Genomic DNA, 19,430 nt, shown 5'->3' with positions numbered 1-19,430 from the left:
TGGGGAGTATTCCATCACACTCCTGACTTATGCCATGTAGATGGTGGACAGGCTTTGGGGAGTCAGGAGGTGAGTTACTCGTCGCACGATTTCTAGCCTCTGGCCTGCTCTTGTAGCCACAGTATTTATACAGCTAGTCCAGTTCAGTTTCTGGTCAATGGTAACCCCCAGGAGGTTGATAGTGGGGGATTCAGTGATGGAAATGCCATTGAACGACAAGGGGCGATAGTTAGATCCTCTCTTGTGGAGATGGTCATTGTCTGGCACTTGTGTGGTGCGAATGCCATTTGCCGCTTGTCAGCCCAAGTCTGGATACTGTCCAGGCCTTGCTGCATTTGGACATGGACAGCTTCACATAAGGAACAGCAAGGCCCTACAATACTGCTGCCTCCTGTGAAGCTGGATCCAGAAAGACTTGCACTTATACAGCACTTTTGATGAGCAATGGACATCTCAAAGCACTTTACAGCCAATGAAGTACTTTTGAAGTGTAGTGTAGGATTGTAATATGGGAAACACAGCAGCCAATTTGGACACAGCAAACTCCCACAAATAGCGATATTGACGAGGTAACAATTTGTTGTGATCCTGACTGAGGAATAGATATTGGCAGGGAGAACGCCCTTATTTTCTTTGAACTGGTGCCCTGGAATCTTTTACATCCATCCAGGCAGGCAGACGGAGCCTCAATTTAATGTTTCATCTGAAAGACAGCACCTCTGACAATGCAGCACTCCCTCAGTGCTGCACTGGAACGTCAGACATGATTTGTGTGCTCACGTCTCGGAGTGCAACTTGAACCCAGGACCTTGTGACTCAGAGGTGAGCGTGCTCCCAGCTGATCCTGCTATCCAACTAGGCAGCACCTCCAGGAAAGGAGGGCAGGAGATGAGGGGCAGAGAAGGTAAACACAAACATTAATGCTGCAAAATGTCTTCCAAAGGACAGGAAGTGATGTAATACAAAAAAATACAATCATGTGACAGGTCAATGAAATTGCCAGAATGTTTACCCAAAATCTGTTTAGATACAAACATTAAAGACTCTGCCAGGCCCCTTTCAGAAATGATTGTGTTTGGTTTGCACAATGAAACCTCAGCCACCCACAAACAATACTCACTTTCAATGGCTCAATGCTGTAATCCCTGGCAGCAGTGACACAGCCTGGCAACATTATTTCACGTGTCCCTGCCTTTATTCTCAGTCTGCCAGTCAACTCAATGCGCAAACCTTTGAAAGCTTATGTAAAATAAATAAACCGATCAATTATTAGCCAATATGAGGGAGTAGGCCTGCTTTGTGTACTCGACTCAGCAAAATGAGGATCGCGTCTTAATCTCTGGGTCTTTGAAAGGATTAAAACGTTTAGGCTAATTTGAACACTTCTTAAATTTTGCTGAATGGAAGCATTTTAAGTTTCACAAGAAGCAAAATGTTTTCAAATTGGCATCTCCCCACAAGTTCGCATTGTCCAGTTCCGTTCACAGGCAGTGTGCTCAATGATCACAGGAACTTTTAACTGAATGAAGAACTGCTGTGACAGTCGGTCAACTAACCTTCTAAATACGTCTAACTTACACATGTACTGCTGAAAACGATAAGTAAAAACGTAGAGGCAGAAATTTAGTTACCATACACCAGAAAATTTGTGCCCCACCTCAATGCTGTGGCCTCCACCCTGGCCATTGACCATCCTTGGACTATCCTCTTGAACTCAAGTAGATATCACCTGTGTAGATACTACCATATATGCTATTTCTTATCCACTGAATGTGTTAAAAGCACAAAATAGTAGCAAAACTGCACCCTCTAAATACCTCAGGTTGATGTTCCCCTTCCCACGTGCGGCCAAGCTATCAAAATAAATTCGTGTGCAACTCTGTGCACCGCACACATCTTCCTGCAGCCATTGTTCCAAGGCGATTCCTGCAGGAAGTGTGTGAAAACTGCGGGGTTAATAGTCCCAGGCTGTACACCTCCAACGATCTCTTAGCAACCAGTTCAAGAACACTATCAATAGAGGCCTAGCGTAGATCATCAGCCTGCACTTTTAAACCAGCGATTGGTATGTGGTGTGGGGACCAAAAACGAGGGCAGAGAAAGTTCAAAATGGCAGCAAGCATCATCGTTACTGTTCATAGAATAGTGACTCGAAAACGCCAGAATCATCCCATGTCAACAAATATAAGACTTGCAGTTATATATATATATATATATATATATATATATATATATATATCACTTTTCACAAGCTTAGGACATTCCAAAGAGCTTTAGAGCCAATGAAGTACAAATGCTAATTTTGTACCTGTCGAGTTGATTCCAGTTACAGCAAGAAAACATGAAATCCTTTAAGAGTCAGTTAGGCGCCACAGAGAGCGGAGAGGTGGAATACTGAATGGATGAATTGAAAGAGACCAAACAGTCTTCCTCATCCACACTTGATCAGAAACTGGATGCTGAATAGTTAACAATGGATTCCAGAATGAGGAGCTGCTACTGATTGTACCCTTTCCCCTCTCACTCATTTTCTTTCCCCTTCCTCTCCTGAATGCGTTGAGTCTGTACTTAAGCAATGTTCCTCAAACACTCACACCTCCTGGCATCCCGTGAAATCGTGTCCAGTCTTGACAGCGAGGGTTATCAAGCTATTTGTCCACAAAGGACATCATAGCCAAGGCCAATCCTGTCTCCATAGGTGTACTTGCAGCACAGGTTTCTGGATAATGGGGAGGAGTAGGGAATCCTGGTAGATATCCTCCTCCTAGTCCAGTGGAGTTGAAGCTCCATCGTGGCTGAGAAAGTTGAGCTCAGTACAGAATACAGATTGGAATTGTTGTTCTGTAGAACCCAGCTACTCACTGGCTAACCTTGCGGATTAACAAAAGCTTTAGTCAGCAGTTGGGCACATGAGCCAGATAATCGCAGCTTTCTCCCCATTACAATATGTACATTGGAAATAGCTTCCTTTCATCGGGATTTGAGCTGCATTAAAGTGAATGGCGGAGAAAAAAAAGAGCATACACAGAGCAATAATATTGCCAAGTCGAATTTGTTCTCTGTGGAAAAACCTGGATATATTTTGAATGCTGGCTTGAATGAATAATAATAAAGACAACATATACAAAAATAAAAGCATTAAATACATGAACTAGTCAGCAATTTTGTATTAAAATCTCTTTCTGGATGAGTCAGCATTAAAAACCAAGCCTAATTAATCAACAGAGTTGCTTTTAAGAATGACATTGTGTTCTAGTCAAGACTTTTGTAATGGTGATGCTCTGCTCAATGCCCAAGTGCCTCTTTACTGTGATGCAAACTTGATATTAAACAAGAGAAACACAGGCAATCACACCAAAGATGTTCTGTGAACAGCAAGTAGCTCCCCCACCCCTTCCCCCACTAAAAGCTTTGCTTTTATGGTTTATTTGGGAAGGAAAACATTTGGTCTAGGCACAGATTAAAGGGCAAATATTTATGCAATAGCTGGAATCTCAGGTCATGTGATTACCATTTTAAACAGGATTTTTTTGGTTGCCAAGGAAAATGAGTCTTCTCCGTTTAGCCTTTTGATTTGGAGGCCAGTCACAAGCAGAAAGGGAATGCTGCATGGTCAGTACTAACAAAAGGTTATTGATGGGCAGCATTGACTTGGGAGATGCCTGGAGTAATTTTTTAATTAATTCAAATGCAAGGTGATCAAGATGTCCCAAACCCTGTTAGGCCACCTTCCTGTGTTCGTTAAAAGCAAAATACTGCGGATGCTGGAAATCTGAAACAAAAACAAAAATACCTGGAAAAACTCAGCCTGTGTTCATTCTCTGCCTGGATTTCATGTCAGGCTTTGAAAGGATACAAAAATATAGTCATCCATGTATCGCTTCTTCAGGTTGTCGACAATGCCATCTTCTGTGATTTTCGTGAGAAGCACCATGTCATCCACTCCACTCTGTTTGACATTGTGGCTCTGCCAGTGGTACCTGTAGTGACCTTTGCTTCCCTACAGAAAGAGAAGGATGGGAAGAAACTTATGAATCATGGTGCCAACTCGTTTGCTTTTAACTCTCCAGCAGCAATGATGCAGTTAGTGCTCCCACTGTGACTTCTGTTGTTGGAACTTGGAACATTTAATGCTATAAGAACACTAGAATTATGAAGGATGAGAAGCAATAATTTAAACCATTAGCTCTTCCCTCCAGTACTAAGTCTCCACTTATAAAACCTCATTTTGATCATTAGAAATATTTTTGTTGCTACTCCCTCCCTATAATCCTGAACATTTAATCACTGAGGAAATAAAATCCTTCCTACTGTCTATTTTAAAACTATTTCTCATTAGTTTAAACATGTATCTTCAAGTCCTACATTACTGCCTTAATTGGAAGTAGCATTCTTACGAGTGGTAATTATGAAATCTTTGGACTCAAAAATGATAATTAACACATTTTAAAAACATTCTTCAGGAATCAGAAATACTTCAGTGAAGAATGTCCCTCAACTATACTGAGTTACATTGGGAGTCACTAGTAAGTGGCTGAAGGTCGCCACTGTTCCACATTCTGTGCGGGAGACTGAATTGGTGAAACAATGGGAGAATCTAATGAAGGAACAGGGGTCTTGTTACAGAACTGTTGAGAGCCTGCATTGCCTTTTTTTTACCCCAGGAAGGCAGCAGGGACCCTTCTCCCCAGGAGCAGAAATACACCTGATCAGAGGCCGACAGCTCTTCACTGCTCCGTAATGCCACCGAGGAGGCGGTGGTTGCTGCTGGCACTATACGTATCCAAGGCCCAGGGTTGCCGAGGGACCCAGGCCTTAGGTGAGTGATGGCAGGACGAGGGGGTCGCAGGGGATTTGGGGGGGGGGGGGGGCGGGTTGGTTGGCAGCAAGGAAAGAGCGGTGGCTTCTCTGGCCTTCCTTTCCCAGTGCTGGGTCCCTCGATCTGGCACTGTGCCTTTGAATGAGAGACCCCCGCGCCTTCTGGGACCATGCACGCAACCCCGGTAGGGTCTGCTTTTCAGGCTTCCCCCATGGTGAGTTCCCTGCAGTGAGGCGAGGCCTTTAAGTGGGCTTTTATTGCCCACCCAAGGTTCTCAGTTGGCAGCAGGGAGGGAAGGCCGTTCACGAGGTTTCCCTCCTTGGGCTTAATGGGGGCAGAGACGGTGAGGTGGCAGGGCTCTCATCCCTCACTCTTCTGCCCAATTAAATGACTCCTTCAACCAAACCCGCCACCAGGTGGGCATTTAACTCCACCCAATAAGTGCGAGCAAACACACATCAGCTTTGTAAAAACACTGCCACTTTGGAGTTAAGAACAGTGCTCATCAGCTATAATACCGTGGAGGGTTAGACTCTGAACAAGGAGCCCTTGGAGCATAAATACTTTTTTCCTGCTGGCTTATGTTATATCAATAGAAATTGGACTGATAATGCTGAAACTTGTCTTACTTGGAACCCTGATAGATGAAAGTTCCTCTCCTTTTGCTATCAGATCAGAGTGAATACATTGTTGGTAAGTACAACCTTCAACACTCCTGGGGGGAGGGTGGGGGGTGGCTGTGATGGAACAGAAGATCAATCTTGTTTCAGATCATAAGAATCTCTATACTGTATATTTCAGCAGAGTTTGTAATCATCTCTAGTATTAGAAGAATATAATCATGGCTTCTGTGACAGATTTACTGAGTGATCTTTGTTGCTTTTGTTAAAGGATAGAATATACCATCTGAGTTTGACACTGAACTGAATGGGTTTGCCTTTTGTTTATGTCTTAGATTATAAATAGCCCCTGAACAGGTCCAGACTGGTTCTCAAATGTCTTAGGCTTTTGATATATTCATATATAGAGATTGTCACTGTGCTATTATCCTCAATAGATGAATTATCAAAAACATGCTTCATCTTTCAAAAGCTGGCCAGATGGCTAAAACAGATGTTGAAGGTTCCTGCCAATGACCAACAACCAATCGAGTTTCTTGCATTGTGCCTTTGTTCTGATTCTTAAGTGTCATGGAATCGTAAAGCACAGAAGGAGGTCATTCAGCCCATCATGTTAGTGTTAGCTCTTTGAAAGGGATCAAAGAATTTTACTGAGGCTTAAAGTTCTGTAACCGGAATCTGGAAATAAAGGCAGAAAGTGTTCCTTTGGATCAATTCAGCTGCTTCCAACACATGTACAGGTTTCATGAAGGCAGCTCTAATGGTGTGTGCATGTCACAGAACTGCACCACTGAAAATCTTAAGTTATTTTTGGTACATGAAAAATATCTTTAAAATAACGCTGAGATGACAGTTTTTAAAAAATCATTTGTTTTACATTTGCCTGTCTATGATTTTACTTTTTGATGGTATTTGGCTTGCATGAAATGGTCTGTTAGGATAATATTTCCAGCTGGTTTGGAGAGATTTCGAGCAGGAGTTGAGTGAACCATGTTATATTCATACAGTGCAAGAGTTCAACCGTTGAGCTGTGGCAATGCTAGCTCAGATAGTCCAAGCACAAGTTCCAGTTGGTGCAGAGGCTTTCCTATGGAAGCTGACCATTGCACTTATCCCAGGTAAAAAGTATTGGAAGAAGCCCAGGCTATAATAGAGGCCAGCATGCAGCGACCTTAGACAAAGAAACCTCAGAATGCGCACCCCACGGCTCTGAAGTATTAGCTCGTAGATGGACCAGAAAAGGTTGGGGTTTGATCCCTGCTCTGTACTGCATTAGCCAAACTCAGCTGACGTTCTTGTTAAAATTAGCTTCAATGTTGCTGCTGGGGAAGGGAAAAGTCAACCAGGCTTCCAGTCCTACAATGCTACTCAGTGACTCCTGGTGAAAGACCCTATTTAAGGATTATGGGTGAGCCCGCACCAGACTAGTAACCGGCCTGCTAACACTCACACATACATATTTCCATTTCATAGCAATCAGGAGTGAGAACCCTGGCATATTCTTCCCTCTGCATTCCCCCTTTGTACTAGGGACACAAAGACCAACTGCAGTATCATTACCACTAATCAACCAGCTCAGGAATTCGTTTTGTTTTGGATCTTCTTGGTTCTTGACTTTTTGTTTATTGTATGGAGACAGGCGGTACATCTCAAATATACTCACGCTGCCAACTTTGTGGAAATGTACAAATCATTTAAAAATGTAAAATATGTCGCGTACAGCAGAAGTCACCTCCCATTTGCCCAAGGGCATATTAAAAGTTCTGTACACGGCAGATGGTGGAAGAATCTTATAGAGTAATCAAGGAGTGCCAAAATATCATAAATGTGCTAACTTAATTCAAAATGATTTACCTGGAAATGTACCTTGTTTCACAGACCATATAAAACGTCATGCTAGCAATCATTAGGAATCTAGCTGCCATAGATGGGGAGCAAATTTGACTGTAAATGTTTCACTCAAAAACAGGTGATTCACTAAAGATCTGGCTCCACTGAAATATTGAGGATATGGATCTCTTGCTGCAATTCACATTGTGTTACAGAAAGGTAATGAATTATACAATTAATACAAGATGAGTGGAGCCTTTTGCTCAGTTGTTTATTGCTGAAATATTTTAAGCACTGCTGTAACATAGCCCCCAAGAAATGATGATATGACATTGGTGCTTAATTTTTGTTTGGCAGTCTTTGCTTCTTATTTTAAGGGAAGTGTTATTCCACCTAAAATAAACAGGGGTGCCTCAAAATATAGATAATTGTCGTATTAAAAAAAAAGTGTTTATATGCTCACAATCAAAAGCAGTGGGTGGTATTTTATGCTCTCCTCCCCACTGTGGTGAGTTTGGAGGCGGGAGGGTATTTAAATCAGGCGGGATGGTGGCGGTGAGGTCCCTACCATCCTCCTGCCTTCACCCCAGATAAGGTCCTGGCGGGAAGGCCCATGGATGGCTTTCCTGCCCCGATGCCAATTAAGGCCCTTAAATGGGCAATTAATGCCCAATTAAGTGCCTCGTCCCTCCACCGCCAGTATTTGGCCAGCAGCGGGCAGGCCTGTCACCGGGTGGGGAGCATGACATGCAAACTTGTGTGGGTTGCTTGTGATCTCCTGGGGTGGGGGGTCCCTCATTCAAAGGCACTCAATGCCTGATCAAAGTGATCTGCTGAGAGCCCTCCCAGCCTTGCTGCCAACCCCCTACCACCACCACCCTCACCCCACAACTCTCACTCCACGAAACCCCATCACTCACCACTGGGCTGGATCACTCCACGATCCGGGGCCTCTGGTGGGAGTCGTTCTGACAGCTGCCACCACCTCCCAGTGGCACTACTGAGTAAAAGAGCGGCTGGCCTCTGATTGGCCAGCAGTTCTCAGCAGGCAGGACTTCCTGCCTCCAGAGTCCTGATCCAGTGGAAGGCCTGCCAGTGACCTCTCAAATGCCTGACTGGCATATAATACCAGCAGGCCTTCCTGAAGGAGGCAGTATGGTTCTCTCTTTGGCTCTCAAGCCGGTGGCTGAGACCCCCATGGCCTCCATAAATTTCCCTCCAGTAATTTCCGATCTTATGGCTCTTCTGGGAATATTGGCAGTCACAAAGGTTGCCTATTATACAGATGTATATTTCTCCATTACCTAGAGGATAATGTGATATTTAATGCAAAAATCACATTTAATGCCAATGTGCGAATAAAACCAGATGGAAAATGTATCCATGAATATTCTTCAAAATTCTTATGCCTATTCTCATCCTGGGTTTTGAAGTCCCTCCATGGCCTCGCTCCTCCCTATCTCTATAACCTCCTCCATCCCTACAATCCTCTGACATATCAGCACTCCTCCAATTTTGGCCTGTTGCACATTGCTGATTTTAATCTCTCCAGCATTGGTGGCAGTGCCTTTGGCAGCTTAGGCCCCAAGCTCTAGAATTCCTTTGTTAAATGTTTCCACCGGTCTTTTCTCCTTTAAGGTATATGAGAATGGATGTTACTTTTTAAAAATATTTTTGGGGAATATGGTGTTATTCTGTGAAGACTTGATTAAGCTGAGGAAAGTTACTAGAGACAAGTTGTCTGGGAGATAAAACATGAAAAATGTCAAGAAGATATAATAATGTTACTGGAAATTATTTTAAAATAGAACTTAGTGGTGTCTGTGTCTATGTATGTGTGTGTCTTAATTGGATTAAAGTCAGCTAGGTCTAGAGGCTTTGATGAATAGAAGTAGGTTTGAAATGGTAATTAGGTAAACATAGGGAACCTACAAGGTGAAGTGAAAAGGGGGTAATTTGCATTTTTAAATAAACCATTCAAATGAATGGGTGAAGTATCACAACTAAGAAGCTAAACAATGTGTTTATTTTTTCAAGTACTAATAAAATTGGTGCTATGAAAGGGGTTTTAATGTTAGAAGTGAAGTTCAAAAGACTTAGTGATTCAATGAGAATTTGCATTCAAAGAGGAAATACGTATAAAGGAAGAAAAGGCTATTGGTAAAGGAAGAGGGATTCTAAGATCTAAAGCCTCCAGCCTGTAAGCCTCAAACCACTGTCTGCAAGGACCCAGAGCTGAAAGAAACTCATTTTGAATTTGACTGTCCAGAGTGTGCTTTGCCAGGGGTCTGTTTAAATCTATGTGTTTTACTGTTTCCTTACGGAGGTGTAACTGGGAGTCAGATTAATTAGGGGATTTTTGTAGTTATTATAGCAGTAATTTTGTAGACATGCGTATGTGCTTACAACTTTTCTTGTATTAATAAATGCTTAATTTAGTTTTATAAAAGACCTATTGAGACTTGGTGGTCTTATTACTACTGAATTCAAAGCCTGCATCTCGAAACATCCAAATTGCAAAAATAGGTTATGACAGTTGTTTCAACTTTCCCTCTGGTATTTGAACAACTCAGTATTTGCCATCAGCTGTGTGATAATAAAGGATGGAGTCATTAGATGTGCATTTGTATTGAGATATTATGGTGGGCTTGAGGTACAAGTAAATAGGTTGGATCTAACATTTGCATTTTTAGATATGTTGAGAGTTCATTCGAATATCAAAGGGAAGTCAGAGATATAAGAAACATTTTTGCATCTTACAGCAGTTCCATGGGTAAATACTAGAGGGTATATTACATTTTATTGACTCAAAAGCAGAGACAAAATAGAAACGTGAAAGATTTTACTTTTGGAAGGATTTGAGTTTCAAAGGGGTGCGAGAACAATGGAACCTAAGATGAAAGGGGGAAAAAGGTATTTTAGAGCTACTGTGGAGAGTTTAGTTGCTAGCTATAGGTTGGTTGGCAGTTGGCTATATACGAAAAGTCTCCTGGAAACAGCTCTAGGCTGAGAGAAGATGCAGTTTGAATCAGCCATCAAATCAAGCCAGAAAAGTCTTAGAAAAAGCAGTCTTGGTCTTAAGTCTTGGGTTTCCCCAGCAGAGTGAAAGAGAGTTTAAGAGGTCATGTGGTATGCCTTTATTAAAGCTACGGCAGTTTGCCTAGGGTAATATTACTGGACTTTTATAGTTAAACATCGATAAGGAAGTCCAAAACAAAAACAGAATTACCTGGAAAAACTCAGCAGGTCTGGCAGCATCGGTGGAGAAGAAATCAGTTAACGTTTCGAGCCTTCACGACCCTTCGGCAGAACTGAAGCATAGTTAGGAGAAAGGAGAAATATAAGCTGGTTTAAGGTGGGGGGGGGGCGGGGGGAGAGAGAAGTTGAGGGTGTGGTGATTGTGGAGATAAGCAAGCAGTGATAGGAGCAGATAATCAAAAGATGTCACAGACAAAAGGATCAATGAGGTGTTGAAGGTGGTGATGTTTGTCTAAGAAAAGTGCTAATTAAGAATGGAAGACAGGACACTCAAAGTACAGCTCTAGTGGGGTGGAAAGACTAACAAGGTTTTAGTTTTAGATTTAAAAATAATGGAAATAGGTGGGTGGGGAAAGAAGAATCTATATAAATTCTTCCCTTCCTTGACCTCTCTGTCTCAATTTCTGATGATAGACTGTCCACCAATATCCATTACAAGCCTACTGACTCCCACAGCTACCTCGACTACAGCTCCTCACACCCCACTTCCTGTAAAGACTCCATCCCATTCTCTCAGTTCCTTCGCCTCCGTCGCATCTGTTCTGATGACGCTACCTTCAAAAACAGCTCCTCTGACATGTCCTCCTTCTTCCTTAACCAAGGTTTTCCATCCACAGTCGTTGACAGGGCCCTCAACCGTGTCTGGCCCATATCCCGCGCATCCTTCCTCACGCCTTCTCCTCCTTCCCAGAAACATGATAGGGTCCCCCTTGTCCTCACTTATCACCCCACCAGCCTCCGCATTCAAAGGATCATCCTCCGCCATTTCCGCCAAATCCAGCATGATGCCACCATCAAACACATCTTCCCTTCACCCCCCCTGACGGCATTCCGTAGGGATCGTTCCCTCCAGGACACCCTGGTCCACTCCTCCATCACCCCCTACTCCTCAACCCCCACCTATGGCACCTCCCCATGCCCACGCAGAAGATGCAACACCTGCCCCTTCACTTCCTCTCTCCTCACCATCCAAGGGCCCAAACACTCCTTTCAAGTGAAGCAGCATTTCACTTGCATTTCCCCTAACTTAGTCTACTGCATTCGTTGCTCCCAATGCGGTCTCCTCTACATTGGAGAGACCAAACGCAAACTGGGCGACCGTTTTGCAGAACACCTGCGGTCTGTCCGCAAGAAAGACCCAAACCTCCCTGTCGCTTGCCATTTTAACACTCCACCCTGTTCTCATGCCCACATGTCTGTCCTTGGCTTGCTGCATTGTTCCAGTGAAGCCCAACGCAAACTGGAGGAACAGCACTTCATCTTCCGACTAGGCACTTTACAGCCTTCCGGGCTGAATATTGAATTCAACAACTTTAGATCTTAAACTCCCCCTCCCCCCATCCCCACCCCGTTTCTCCCCCCTCCCTTTTTTTTTCAATAATTTATATAGATTCTTCTTTCCCCACCTATTTCCATTATTTTTAAATCTAAAACTAAAACCTTGTTAGTCTTTCCACCCCACCCCCACTAGAGCTGTACTTTGAGTGTCCTGTCTTCCATTCTTAATTAGCACTTTTCTTAGACAAATATCACCACCTTCAACACCTCTTTGATCCTTTTGTCTGTGACATCTTTTGATTATCTGCTCCTATCACTGCTTGCTTATCTCCACAATCACCCCACCCTCAACTTCTCTCTCCCCCCGCCCCCCCACCTTAAACCAGCTTATATTTCTCCTTTCTCCTAACTATGCTTCAGTTCTGCCGAAGGGTCGTGAAGGCTCGAAACGTTAACTGATTTCTTCTCCACCGATGCTGCCAGACCTGCTGAGTTTTTCCAGGTAATTCTGTTTTTGTTTTGGATTTCCAGCATCCGCAGTAGCTTTTAGCTTTTTGTTTTTATATCGATAAGGAAGTGTTGCCTGGATGATGATTACTTGTGGGTCTGACCTAGTAGGGAGTCTTTTGGGGGAATGTTTGGTAAGACTAATTTTAACTGTGTAACTGTAATCTTGTGTGCCTAAGTTTTATTTTCTTCTTGTTAATAAAATTTTTACTTTTAAATTTTTAAAATCCCAAAAGTGTCACTGGATTTCACGCTGCTGAGATCAATATGTTTTCTTCTCGTTTTCAGAATACAAAAAAAGGGTACGATGGCCCGTAAGCCAAGTTTCCCTCTGGGATTTCGTTTGCTCAGCAATTAACATCTGCTTTGGTCATAACAGGTACTCCTTACAAACCACTTCTGACCATCTGCCTGAATATCTTCTTAAGTGGTTCAGTATCAAATTTTGTTTCATAAAGCCACTGGAAAGCATATTGGGATTTTTTATTACATTATAGGTGCTATATAAATGCAAATTGTTGCTGTTTGGCAAACAGTTATCCTGGTATGGAAGCCGAAATAGAATTTGACCTCTTGATAGGCAGTTGTCAGCCTTGGTTCAGTGGTAACTTGCTTGTCTTTGAGTCAGAAGGTTGTGGGTTTAAGTCCCACTGTAGAAACTTGGGGACAAAATCCGACCTGACATTCCAGTGCAGTACTGAGGGGATGCTGCACTGTGAGAGGTTGCTGACTTTGGATGAAACATTAAATCCATCTGCCCCCTCAGGTAGATACGAATACAAATTAGGAACAGGTATAGGCCACTCGGCCCCTCGAGCCTGCTCTGCCATTCAATAAGATCTTGGCTGATCCAATTATAACCTCAACTTCACATTCCTGCCTACCCCCAATAACCTTTCACCCCTTTGCTTATCAAGAATCTATTTACCTCTGACTTAAAGATATTCAAAGACTCTGCCTCAACGACCTTTTGAGGATCAGAATTACAAAGTCTCATAATCGTCGGAGAAAAAATATTTCCCCGTCTCTGTCTGAAAAGGGCGACCCCTAATTTTTAAACAGTGACCCCTAGCTCTAGATTCTCCCACAATAGGAAACATCTTCTCCACCCTGTCAAGTCCCCTCAGGATCTTATATGTTTCAATCAAGTCACCTCTTACTCTTCTAAACTCCAGCGGATATGAGCCTAACCTATCCAGTCTTTCCTCATAAGACAACCCGCCCATTCCAGGTATTAATCTGGTAAACCTTCTCTGAACTGCTTCCAATGCATTTACATCTTTCCTTAAATAAGGAGACCAATACTGTACACAGTACTCCAGATGTGGCCTGACCAATGCCCTGTATAACTGAACCATAACCTCCCTACTCTTGTATTCAATTCTTCTCGCAATAAATGATTACATTCTATTAGCTTTATTAATTACTTGCTGCACCCACATATTACCCTTTTGCAATCAGTGCACAAGGTCACCCAAATCCCTCTGCATCTCATGGCTTTGCAATCTCTCACCATTTAGATAATATGCTTCTTTTTTCATTCGACCTGCCAAAATGGACAACCTCACATTTTCCCACATTATACTCCATTGATGGCACCACATTCACAAACATTCACTCCCTCCACCACCGGCGTACAGTAGCATAAGTGTGTACCATCTACAAGATGCACTGCAGGAATTCACCAAGGCTCCTTCAATAGCACCTTCCAAACCCACGACCACTACCATCTAGAAAAACAAGGGCAGCAGATAGGTGGGAACACCACCACCTGGAAGTTCCCCTCCAAATCACTCACCATCCTGACTTGGAAATATATTGCCATTCTTTCACTGTCTCTGGGTCAAAATCCTGGAACTCCCTTCCTAACAGCACTGTGGGTGCATCTACACCACATGGACTGCAGCGGCTCAAGAAGACAGCTCACCACCACCTTCTCAAGGGCAATTAGGGATGGGCAATAAATGCTGGCCCAGCCAGCGAAGCCCACATCCCATGAATAAAAAAAGGGAGGAGACCCTTCTCATCTATCCATTCAAATATGGTCCTAAACTGGTGCCTGGGTCAATGGATTTGCCTTCACAACAATAGTCACTGCATTTTGAAAATAATTCAATGTGTAAAGCACTTTGAGGTGCTTCATCCTAAAGATGCTGCTTCATCCTAAAGATGCTGCATGTTTAAGTGCAAGTATAATTTTAGATATGCCTACTCCATGGAGCAACTGCAATCGTTTCTTCTCAGATAGTAGGATTGCAGTTGGTGTCAATGCCTGTATTCCCCACATTGTACCCTTTCAAGCTTAACAAGTGTAGGAAATCATGCCATTCAACGGCACATCATCGACCAGCTCAACTAAGTCAACTGCAGTCAGAGCCCAGAAACTTCGCAAGTCTTTCAAGGATGATGGCAGCTGGCTTCACTTGCACGGGCAACAGCCCATTATCAACAGGAGCTGCAACACTCTGTGCACACAGCTCACAAGGAGGACAGCCAAGGTCTTCAGGAAAACTCCTAGTCCAAAATAATGTGCACCAGCAACCATAATGTGAATGGTTTTATTCTGATGAGTTTCTTACAATAAAGTGTTAAGCTTGATGATAATTAAATACAATGATACAGTTAATCGGGATCACCAACAGCACAATGTCAGCACTGCTACAGTATTGAATCAAAATCTCCCTTACTTTGCAAAATAATATTCAGTTTAGACAACTGCTATTGTCTGGGACCCGTCTTTACCCAATCCTTAAGTTTGCAATATCCAAGGAATTTCCAGCACAACCTTAGATCCACAGCCAGTCAGCTGCTTTTGAAAATTCCTTTCCCATATAAGGAGAACAGAGAACCAATGCCGTGGCAAAGGAAATAGTCATGTTTTTGATTTAATCACAGAGCTTGCATTTTCTCATTTAACCGATGCAAAAGGAGGTCTGTTTGGGCACAGCATTTCCTCCATCAAATACTGTGAAAACTCTCAGCAGATTATAAGCAACGCTCCTATAATGTGCTAATGAAAATGCAGTCTCTTTAAACCGCTGACCTTTTCCCCCTTAATAATTTGACAGAGGAAGGCACTTATAAACTCCCTAGAATAAAACAATTAAAATCTGGCACTTTTGTTCGAACAGAGGGGGTTCACTTTTTTGTCCTTTAAATCTCTCCTATGTAATTCATTTATTAAACTTCAATAATCATCGTCACTGAAATAGGGTTAGGGAACAAAGGCAAAGGCATTGCTCCCTATGGGGAGGGAAGTTTTCACATAACAGAGAAAAAGGAATGAAATAAGTATTCACTAAAACCAAACTGCTCTACACTAACATCAGTAGCGCAGTTTCAATCAATGGGTGGGAATCAGATAGCTTTCCAATTAAATCTGGAGTCAGGCAGGGCTGCTCTCTCTCCCCTGTCCCGTTTGTGTGTTGCATAGAACCCTTTGCTGAGTCCATCAGGGCATAAGAGGAGTGACGATCCCAGGCAGTGGAGGCACTCAGGTCAAAGCTTCCCTGTACATGGACAATGTCGGTGCGCAGACTGATGAACATCTGCGACCAGTTCGCACTGGCCTCGGGAGTCAAGGTAAATTGTGGCAAGAGTGAGGCCATGTTCTTTGGGAACTAGGTTGACCGATCCTTTGTCCTCTTCACCGTCAGGGCTGATGGCCTGAAGGTGCTGGGGATATGGTTTGGAGGGACCGGGGCATGCGTTAGAAACTGGAAGGAGTGAGTGTCTATGGTGCAAAAAAAACTGGGCATGTGGGAGTGACGCTCCCTCTCCATTGCGGGTAAGAACCTGGTCATGAGGTGTGAGGCTCTCAGTGTTGCTGTACGTGGCGCAGGTCTGGCCCATTCCTCACTCCTGCGCAGTGGCGATCACCCAAGCCATCTTGCGCTTTATCTGGAGGTCAAAAGTGAATCGTGTCCGCAGGGACGCGATGTACAAGCCTCTAGATAGGGGGGAAAAGAACGTGTCCAACATTGCCCTCATCCTGATGGCCACCTTAGTGTGTGGCTGCATCAAGCTGTGTGTAGACCCTCGGTACGCAAACACCAAGTGTCACTACGTGCTGAGGTTCTATCTGTCCCCGGTGTTGCGAAGGATGGGTCTGGCCACACTGCCGCGGAATGCTCCAAGTAGTTGGACCGTGCCATACCACCTGTCCCTCATGGAAAGATTTATGCAGAGAAACACCTTTGACCACAAGTCCATCAGGCAGTAACATCTTAGAGGCCCTGCGGGAAAAGGAGAGGGTGGATCCTGTCGGATGGTCCCCTGAGCAGACTGTCAAAGTCATTTGGCAGAATGCCTCATTGCCAGAACTTTCCAATAAGCACCAAGATGTAGCTTGGCTGGTGGTGAGAAAGGCCCTCCCCATCAGATCCTTCCTACACGCCAGGAGTCTCACCCCCTCGGCACGTTGCCCTCGAGGTGGCTGTGGTGGGGAAGGGACCGTTGTTCACCTCCTTGTTGAATGTGCCTTTGCAAAGAAGGTCTGGAGAGAGATGCAGTGGTTTCTGTCGAGGTTCATCCCGAGCAGTTCAGTGACACAGGACCCTGTGCTCTACGGGCTGTTCCCAGGGACACACACCGAGACAAACATCAACTGCAGCTGGAGGATCATCAACTCGGTGAAAGATGCTCCTTGGTCTGTCTGAAATTTGTTGGTCTCCCAGTGCAATGAATTGTCCCCGACCGAGTGTTGCAGACTGGCACATGCCAAGGTCCAGGACTACGTGCTGAGGGACGCACTAAAGCTTGGGGCAGCCGCTGCAAAGGCGAAATGGGAAAAGGTCGCTGTCTAAGACCTTTCTGCCATAGTGCACTGAGGGCCTGGGAATTGTATAGACCCCTCGGGCTGTACGAATCACAAAGATTGTATGTCGTGAATACTAAATGTATTATAATTGTTTTGAAGCACCTCAGAGTGCAACATGATGTATGTTGATAACTCCAATCCCATTGCACTGTCTGACTGTCTGTAATGACCATATTGAAATGATTGTAATATTCATTGATTGTATTGATGCACCTCGTGATCCATGTGTAAAAGTTGAATCTGATTGCACCTTTTGTGATGGCGATTTAGAAATGGTTTATAATGTCCTTTCAGATATTTTATGAATAAAAAATATTTTTCCAAAAAAAAAGTATTCACGATAACAGGGCTCTGCATTCCAGAGGGGATGCTCGAGATTACATTCAGGTTGAATTACACTATTTAGTCACCAATCTTACCACTACCTTCACACCCCCCATTTCCGACCTCGCACCCACCCCCTCACCCCACACAGACTTTGACAACTATTAAAATAAATGAAAAAGCCTTTTGTGATGGTTCAGGCTGCAGCAGATGTCGAGTTTAAAGCAACAAAAATAGCAGCCACATTGTGGGAGTTTCCTAAAAAGGAGGGGAACCTAAAAAGAACCCATCAGTAACTTTATAGAGTCATAGAGGTCTACAGCACAGAAAAAGGCCATTCGGTCCATCGAGTCTGCGCCGGTCAAACAAGTACCTAATTATTCTAATCCCATTTTCCAGCACTAGGCCGATAGCCTTGTATGCCATGGCATCGTAAGTGCACATCCAAATACTTCTCAAATGTTATGAGGGTTTCTGCCTCTACCACCCTTTCAGGCAGTGAGTTCCAGATTCCCACCACCCTCTGGGTGAAAAAATTCTTCCTCACATCCCCTCTAAACCTCCTGCTCCTTACCTTAAATCTATGCCCCCTGGTTATTGATCCCTCCACCAAGGGGAAAAGTTCCTTCCTGTCTACCCTATCTATGCCCCTCATAATTTTATACACCTCAATCATGTCCCCCCTCAATCTCCTCTGCTCCAGGGAAAATAACCCCAGTCTATCCAATCTCTCCTCGTAACTAAAACTCTCCAGCCCAGGCAACATCCTGGTAAATCTCCTCTGCACTCTCTCTAGTGCAATCACATCCTTCCTATAATGCGGATTCCAGAACTGCACGCAATACTCTAACCAGTATTTTATATAGTTCCAGCATAACCTCCCTGCTCTTATATTCTATGCCTCGGCTAATAAAGGCAAGTATCCCATATGCCTTCTTAACCACCTTATCTATCTGTCCCGCTTTCTTAAGAGACTGGTGGACATGCACACCAAGGTCCCTCTGATCCTTGGTACTTCCCAGGGTCCTGCCATTCATCATGTATTCCCGTGCCTTGTTTGTCCTGCCCAAGTGCATCACCTCACATTTATCCGGATTAAATTCCACTTGCCACTGATTAGCCCATCTGACCAGCCCATCTATATCCTCCTGTAATCTAAGGCTATCCTCCTCACTATTTACCACCCCACCAATTTTCATGTCATTCGCAAACTTACTGATCAACACTCCTACATTCAAGTCTAAATCGTTTATATACCACAAACAGCAAGGGACCCAACACCAATCCCTGTGGAACTCCATTGGACACAGGCATTCAGTCACAAAAACACCCCTCGACCATCACCCTATGCTTCCTGCCATTCAGCCAATCCTGGATCCAATTTGCCAAATTGCCTTGGATCCCATGGGCTCTTCCCTTCATTATCAGTCTCCTATGGGGGACCTTATCAAAAGCCTTGCTGAAATCCAAGTAGACTATGTCAAATGCATTGCCCTCATCTACACACCTGGTCACCTCTTCAAAAAATTCAATCAAATTGGTCAGACATGACCTCCCCTTAACAAAACCATGCTGACTGTCCTTGATTAATCCCTGCCTCTCCAAGTGTAGATTAATTCTGTCCCTCAGAATTGCTTCCAATAGTTCCCCACCACTGAATTTAGACTGACTGGCCTGTAATTCCCTTCCTCCCTTCTTGAATAACGATACCACATTGGCTGTCCTCCAGTCCTCTGGCACCTCTCCTGTGGCCAGAGAGATATTGAAAATTATTGCCAGTGCCCCTGCTATCTCCTCTCTTGCCTCACTCAACAGCCTGGGATACATTTCATCCGGGCCTGGAGATTTATCTACTTTTAAGCCTGCCAGACTACTTAGAACCTCCTCCATTTCTATGCTAATTTCTTTAATTATATTACAGTCCTTCTGCCTGATTTCCATACCCACATCGTCCCGCTCACTTGTGAACAGCGAC

The 19,430-nt window shown here is 43.9% G+C and overlaps 1 protein-coding gene across 2 annotated transcripts in view; it reads right to left on the bottom strand.

The window, feature by feature from the left end:
* myo1ea (myosin IEa) overlaps positions 1-19,430 on the bottom strand; it is a 149,078-nt gene that overhangs the window by 97,448 nt on the left and 32,200 nt on the right. For both annotated transcript variants that reach the window (XM_078530297.1, XM_078530298.1), the window contains exon 2: positions 3,857-4,000. In XM_078530297.1, the coding sequence (XP_078386423.1) occupies positions 3,857-4,000 (144 nt within the window). The remainder of the gene's footprint in view (positions 1-3,856; positions 4,001-19,430) is intronic.

The sequence above is a fragment of the Cetorhinus maximus genome, chromosome 26, assembly GCF_964194155.1.
Source record: "Cetorhinus maximus chromosome 26, sCetMax3.hap1.1, whole genome shotgun sequence".
Classification (NCBI taxonomy): Eukaryota; Metazoa; Chordata; class Chondrichthyes; order Lamniformes; family Cetorhinidae; genus Cetorhinus; species Cetorhinus maximus.
Note: the sequence above shows the minus strand (reverse complement) of the source record. Positions and strands in the feature narration are given on the sequence as shown.